This window comes from Mus pahari, chromosome 21, assembly GCF_900095145.1.
Source record: "Mus pahari chromosome 21, PAHARI_EIJ_v1.1, whole genome shotgun sequence".
In the NCBI taxonomy this organism is placed as follows: Eukaryota; Metazoa; Chordata; class Mammalia; order Rodentia; family Muridae; genus Mus; species Mus pahari.
The window spans coordinates 44,496,853-44,503,872 of NC_034610.1; the positions used below are offsets into that span (position 1 = coordinate 44,496,853).

General features: G+C 41.4%; 1 protein-coding gene across 5 annotated transcripts in view; it reads left to right on the plus strand.

The window, feature by feature from the left end:
* Ahi1 (Abelson helper integration site 1) overlaps positions 1 to 7,020 on the plus strand; it is a 129,036-nt gene that overhangs the window by 15,039 nt on the left and 106,977 nt on the right. For all 5 annotated transcript variants that reach the window (XM_021221070.2, XM_029532960.1, XM_029532962.1 and 2 more), the window contains 3 exons: positions 914 to 1,099; positions 2,588 to 2,740; positions 5,246 to 5,378. In XM_021221070.2, coding sequence (XP_021076729.1) covers positions 914 to 1,099; positions 2,588 to 2,740; positions 5,246 to 5,378 — 472 coding nt within the window. The remainder of the gene's footprint in view (positions 1 to 913; positions 1,100 to 2,587; positions 2,741 to 5,245; positions 5,379 to 7,020) is intronic.

The following is a 7,020-nucleotide window of genomic DNA, read 5'->3' on the forward strand; positions in this document are numbered from 1 at the left end:
TTGTACTGTAATCACTGAGCTGCCGCAGGAACGTCACGTTGTACTGTAATCACTGAGCTGCAAAGGAATGACACTTTCTACTCCAAATTCATAGTGTACACAGTGCTCACCCTCTCCAACATTTCCTCTTCACTCCTTAAGTAGGAAAAGAAAGCTTTATCTGAACTGCTAAGATTTTAAACTTTTTCCTAAGACTCTCCATCTATCTGCTTATCTTGGTTTTTGTTTAATTGGCTTTTTCAATAGACCTTTCAAAGAAGGTAGACTAAAATATTGAAAAATGAAGTGGACAGTCTGAATTAACTTATCTTAGAATGATTTTGAGTCTTAAAGACTGTAAAACATATCAATTTATCAATGAAAACTATGACTGTAGTCCTGGAGCTCCAGCTACTGTGAAGGCTGAGGCAGGGTAGTCACAAGTTCAAGACCTGCTTGAGTTCCAGAGTTCAACCTGGGTAGGTCACCTTCAAAAGGAAAAGAGGATAGGGACATACCTGTAGTAGCAGACACTTGTGGAGCATATGGAAGACCGCAGGAGATTTAAGAAAAATGACTGACAGGTGGGAAGCAGTCTGTGTTGTACGTTACTCCTTCCCAGGGTTAGCTCAGACAAGCGCGTGCCATCCATGTTGTTTCTGCAGCATGCCTCCTGGTACCACAGTGTAAATGCTTGCACAGTCTGCAGTCGCTTATGCTGAAAAGAGTGCTCATAGGCAATGTTGGCAAAGCCACTTGTCAAAAGGAGGCCAGAGTGCTTAACCCCTCGGTTGATCGGCCTTTTTCTTCATAAGCCTAACAACTTTCACTCTTGTTTTTAAATCTTTTAAAATCGAGTTTCTGACTCTGCTGTTGCTTTCTTGGATGTGTGGTTTCAGAAAGGTTAATAATTTACACAAATTCTTACTTTAAGCTTCTGGGAGCCAATGGAAATGCAAACATCAACTCAAAACTTCGTCTGCAGCTCTACTACCCACCTACTAAGCCTCGATCCCAGCTAAATGTTGTCGAGGTTTTTGAATGGTGGTCCAAGTGTCCAAGAAATCGTTATCCATCAACATTGTATGTAACTGTACGAGGATTGAAAGTCCCGGACTGTGTAAGTTAATAGTATATATAAGTGTATTTCCTCAGTTAAAATTAAGGATGACAATTCAATCTCAGCTCTCAGAATTATTTTAACAGATTTTTAGATTACACATTAAGTGTATAACAGTTGATAGTTAGATGAACTTTAAGTTTTAAAAAAGTAAACTTCATTGTTTTAAAAAACTATTTGGCATACTTTCGTAATTTGTAGTTAAAAATAAAAAGATGAAAAGTTGGTCCTTGGAAATGTTGTATTATAAAGGGCAAGAAATACAGTATAGGCCTTGAGCCAGGCTCTGCAGGCTATAGCTACTCACCCTCAGGTGAGAGAACAACCATAGAAACATTAAGACAGAAGGCCTTCATGTGCTCAGTACATCGTTATTTGTAACAGTAATGAAATAGATTTCACACATGGGCTGTAGTCTGCAGACCTGATTTACATATTTCACACTGGAGTCATTCAGATAGCCAGCAATCAATAACACTTGTGCTGCTGTTGTCTTCAGATAAACATTATGAATGATCTCATCATAAATGATCCTAAAATGATGCTTTTGTCCTTTTAATATTAATCTTTCAGGTGAGTTTCACATTTCACAGCTGATATAATATGCTATGAGCACAGAGTTTATTTCCATTGGTTTAAATGGAGTTTAAATAAAATATATCCGGGGATAGATTGTTCTTTAATCTCAGATTTTTTATATATTAGTTTTGTGATTGTTTCTAAGCCAGCAATATCATGTTCTATCAGAGGCATAGCATAGAACTAGGCAGGTATTTGTGAAGAGGTAGACACCGGGGACAGCTGTCAAAAACACTTTGTGCATCCGGGTGTGGGTACAAGCCTGTCACCCCAGCACGTGGGAAGTGGGCTGGAGAACACAAAGCCCACATCATACACAGCAAGGTCGAGGCAGCCTGAGCTACCTGCAACACTCTCTCAAAACTAGAACAAATAATGTAATAACAGTAAGAAGTATAGCCATTTTACTATTGGAGTCTACTATTTTTTTTTCCAAACTTTTAAAGCTTTATGATTATAGAAGCATAGTTCAAATAGCTTTTATTTATTTAAAGTATTATACAAATGAAAATAAGATCTGGCTTGTATTTCAAAAGGTTTCCATATCATTTTTTTCAGTATTTTCATTTATTTTGTTTTGTCCAAGACAGGGTTTCACTATGTAGCCTTGCTGTCCTGTAACTCCTTCTGTAGACCAAACCAGGCTGGCCTCAAACTCTCAGAAATCCCCCTGCCTCAAGCAACTGAGAGCTGGGATTAAAGGTGTATGCCACCACACCAGACTGTGCCACAGTATTGTAAAAACAATAAGGAGGAGAATCAGCAATGTCAAGCCTCATGACTTCCACTTGACCCCATGGCGGATGGAGTGAGCCAGTTCCCACAAGTGCACCATGGCTTGTGCGTGTTTGTGCACATGTTTAACAGTTGAACCTGGCATTCATTTTTTCGTTTTCCACCTGTATTTAGATAAAGCCATCGTACCGCTCTATGATGGCTCTCCAGGAGGAAAGGGGTACACCAGTGTACTGTGAACGTCACCGTGAAACAAGTTCCGTGGACACAGAACCTGGACTAGAAGATTCAAAGGAGGAAGTGAAGTGGAAACGTCTGCCCGGCCAGGTGAGCTGCACTGGCTGCCTTAACCACTGCTGTGACAAAGTATGACAAAAAGCATGTACAGAATGAAAGGCTGACTGGGCACAAGCTCCCTTCTGAGTGCTCTTTATTAGCTGTGTCTAGTTAATGATGTTGACTGTCGGCTGACAATAATTATCCACAGGGCTGTTGTGATGAATGTAGTTAGAGACCTTTGTAGAGAAGCAGCATTGATGCTGTGCACTGAGGACCCCCTGTGTGCTTACTTCCGCCTTCTCACCTTTGCCCTCAAAGGAAGCCACAGACAGTACCACTGCCTTCATGCCTGGTGCCGTCATTAATGAAACACAGGTCAGTTGAGCACAAACTCGGCGGTATCATGATAGTCAGCCTGATGACTAGCCAACTGCTAAGTTCCAATGGGCCAGTAAATACCTAGCATGACATGAACAAGAGATCGTTCATATCCAGGGTAGGCATGGGACCGCAGAAGTCCAACACACTAAACTGAGGAGTTGTTTATTTCTGGAATTTCCCACATGATATTTTTAGACCATACTGATCATAAATAATCAAACCCACAGAAATCAGAACTGAGGAAAGTCAGAGAACAATGCTCTGTCTTAGATAGTTACTAAAGGAAAGAAAGCCTGAGAACAACCGTTCATAAACCCTGAGTTTAGGCTGTGAGGTTATGTGGTACTTCAGTTTTCAGATGTTTCTGACCTTAGGGAAAGTGGCTCCTATCGTGGGATAGGCAGGTGAAAAGCATTCTTTCTGTGGCTGTGTAAAAGCAACGCAGCATGGTGATTCCACCAGAGGTTCTTTTATTGTTGAGAATGGTTTTTGCTATCCTAGGTTTTTTATTATTCCAGATGAAGCAAATCGCCCTTTCTAACTCTGTGAAGAATTGGGTTGGAATTTTGATGGGGATTGCATTGAATCTGTAGATTGCTTTTGGCAGGATGGCCATTTTGACTATGTTAGTCCTGCCAATCCATGAGCGTGGGAGATCTTTCCATCTTCTGAGATCTTCAATTTCTTTCTTTAGGGATTTGAAGTTATTATACAGATCTTTCACTTCCTTAGTTAGAGTCACACCAAGGTATTTTATATTATTTGTGACTATTGTGAAGGGTGTTGTTTCCCTAATTTCTTTCTCGTCCCGTCTGTCCTTCATGTAGAGGAAGGCTACTGATTTGTTTGAGCTAATTTTATACCCAGCTACTGCACTGAAGCTGTTTATCAGGTTTAGGAGTTCTCTGGTGGACTTTTTAGGGTCACTTATGTATACTATCATATTATCTGCAAATAATGATATTTTGACTTCTTCCTTACCAATTTGTATCATAGCAGTTTTATTTATAATAGCCAGAAGCTGGAAAGAACCCAGATGTCCCTCAATAGAGGAATGGATACAGAAACTGTGGTACATTTACACAATGGAGTACTACTCAGCTATTAAAAACAATGAATTTATGAAATTCTTGGGCAAATGGATGTATCTGGAGGATATCATCCTTAGTGAGGTAACCCAATCACAAAAGAAGTCACTAGATATGCACTCACTGATAAGCGGATATTAGCCCAGAAAGTTAGAATACCCGAGATACATTATGCAAAATACAAGAAAAACAAGAAGGATGACCATCGTGTGGATACTTCATTCCTCCTTGGAATAAGGAACAAAATACTCATGAAAGGATACAGGTACAGAGGCAAAATTTAGAGCTAAGATGAAAGGATTGACTATCCAGAGACTACCCCATCTGGGAATCCATCCCATCATCAGCCACCAAACCTAGATACTAATGCACATGCCAGCAAGATTTTGCTGAAGGGACCCTGATATAGTGGTCCCTTGTGAGGCTATGCCAGTACCTGGCAAACACAGAAGTGGATGCTCACAGCCAGCTATTGGATGGAACACAGGGTCCCCAATGGAGGAGCTAGAGAAAGTACTCAAGGAGCTGAAGGGGGCTGCAACCCTGTAGGTGGAACAACAATATGAACTAATCAGTACCCCCTGAGTTTGTGTCTCTAGCTGCATATGTAGCAGAAGATGGCCTAATCGNCCATCACTGGGAATAGAGGCCCCTTGGTCTTGCAAACTTTATATGACCCAACACAAGGGAAGGCCTGGACCAAGTAGTGGGAGTGGGTGGGTAGGGAACAGGGGCGGGGGGGGGGGTTATAGGGAACTTTTGGGATAGCATTTGTAATGTAAATAAAGAAAATAATAAAAAAATTTTAAAAAGCAACACAGCAATGACAGTGTTGGAGCATCCTTTGTGTTTTAGATTAATCAAGTGCTAATTAATATAAATTTCACAGAAAACCAATTCTGCACTGAAAAGAGAATTTTCTGTAATTTCCACCATTCTGTGTACATGTGTCTCTTTTCATATATATATATACACACACACACATATACATATATTAAAAGAACTTTAGGGGAAAGCTATGGTAATGGAAATTATCAGGTTATTTTATTTTTTGATTCATGTAGTTTAAATATATTCTTTTCAGGCCTGTCGTATCCCAAACAAGCATCTCTTCTCACTAAATGCTGGAGAACGAGGGTGTTTCTGTCTTGATTTCTCTCACAATGGAAGGATATTAGCAGCAGCCTGTGCCAGCCGAGACGGATACCCGATTATATGTGAGAAATAATGCTACCTATTTAACCTGGGTGTTATCTGTATAGTCAAATATTGGGTTTTGGATTATCTCAAAGTCTTAAGAAGTCCCAAGTAAGTTAGTCAGATTTCTTTAAATAAAGGGACAGTTAGTGTGTAGAATCTATTCAGAATGAGACTGCTTGAATGGAAGATGTTATTTTTTAATATACAGGTGGGCTTTTGTAAACATTATCTGTGTTAAATATACACATTTAGTACAAGAAGGAAGAGTAAATCTCATAGGAAACTTTTAGTCCATATTATTTTAGTGGATAATTGTGATAATCTGAGTTACAAAGTGTAGCATTCGTCATATGCTAGAATTGTAATAAGGCCCTAAAGTCCCTCAAAGACAGTTCCCATGGTGACAGGAGAGCCAGCAGAAAGGCCGAGAAGGTTTCTGTTGCTTTGGGGAGTTTAAAAGCACTGCTGTAATGTTCTGGACTTCATGATTCCTTCTATCTCAGTGATGAAATGCACTCCCCTGAACAAGAAGAAGCCAGTCCCTCTGGGTGTCTACCCTGAGTGCTGGGCCACTCCACACTTCACCCTACCTCACAGTTCATGTTCATGAGACACCTTCCCAGATGGCAACACTCAGGTTTTGCTTCTGGGTAATGAACAGGCTACTCTTGTCCCAATTTGTCTATGCTAAATGCTATTACATGCTTAAATCATCAGACTTAATCTGCTTACCAATTAGATCTCAGGAAGTACAATCAGAGCCACCGTCTCTGGCTTTGCAGGGTTTGAGTGCGGCATGTCTGACTGAGACTCCACCAAGCCTGTTCAGTGTGCAGATTACTGCCTTTCCTGAATTTCAGGGTTCTCATTTATCGTCTTTGCCCTTGCTCCCCCGTCTCCGAGGACTGCCACCACACCCCTTGGGATGTGGTCTTGTCCAGTGGATCTCTGTCACTCTGTCGTTTGTTTTCATTCTCTGTCTGTCCCTCAAACCGGATGGTCTCAGTTGGCCAACTGTCAGGTGTAGTGCTTCTCCTGCGCCAGCTCGGGCTGGTGCTGGGCCGCTCTTCTGCCTTCTGTAGTTCAGCAGTCTCGCTTTCCTGCTCTAAAGCTTCCTGTGGGTTCGTTTTTATTTACAGATGCTCTCTCTTGGTGAGGAGTCATTCTTTGCTTTAGCCCTTTAGGTTTCCTTTATTTAGGTCTTTGACCATACTGATAACAGTAGGCTAACGACGTGTGGAGATAGAAGAGGACTGGGCTGGCCGCCGCGGTTTCTGTATACACTTTCCCATAGCTGCTTTTCCTTCCTGCGGGAAGCTGTACTTGCCTGTTTGTTTGCCTCTTTCCATGGCACGGCTTTCTGTTGAAAGCTGGGAATTTGAGACGATGTAGTACAGTATCGCTGTTCCCTGTGTTCTCCCATCAGCCACCTGAGTGTAGTTACTGCTCTGCTTGTGCAGTCAGTCTCCCAGATGACATCTGTAAAGTCTTCACTGTCTGCTGTTACCAATCTTTTGTAGTCTGTGCCAGTTGGTATTCACACTTTGCATGGGTCTGGTAATCCTCATCACCAGGGAGCACTATTGTGGGATATGCCAGGGAGCACTATTGTGGGATATGCCAGGGAGCACTATTGTGGGATATGCCAGGGAGCACTAT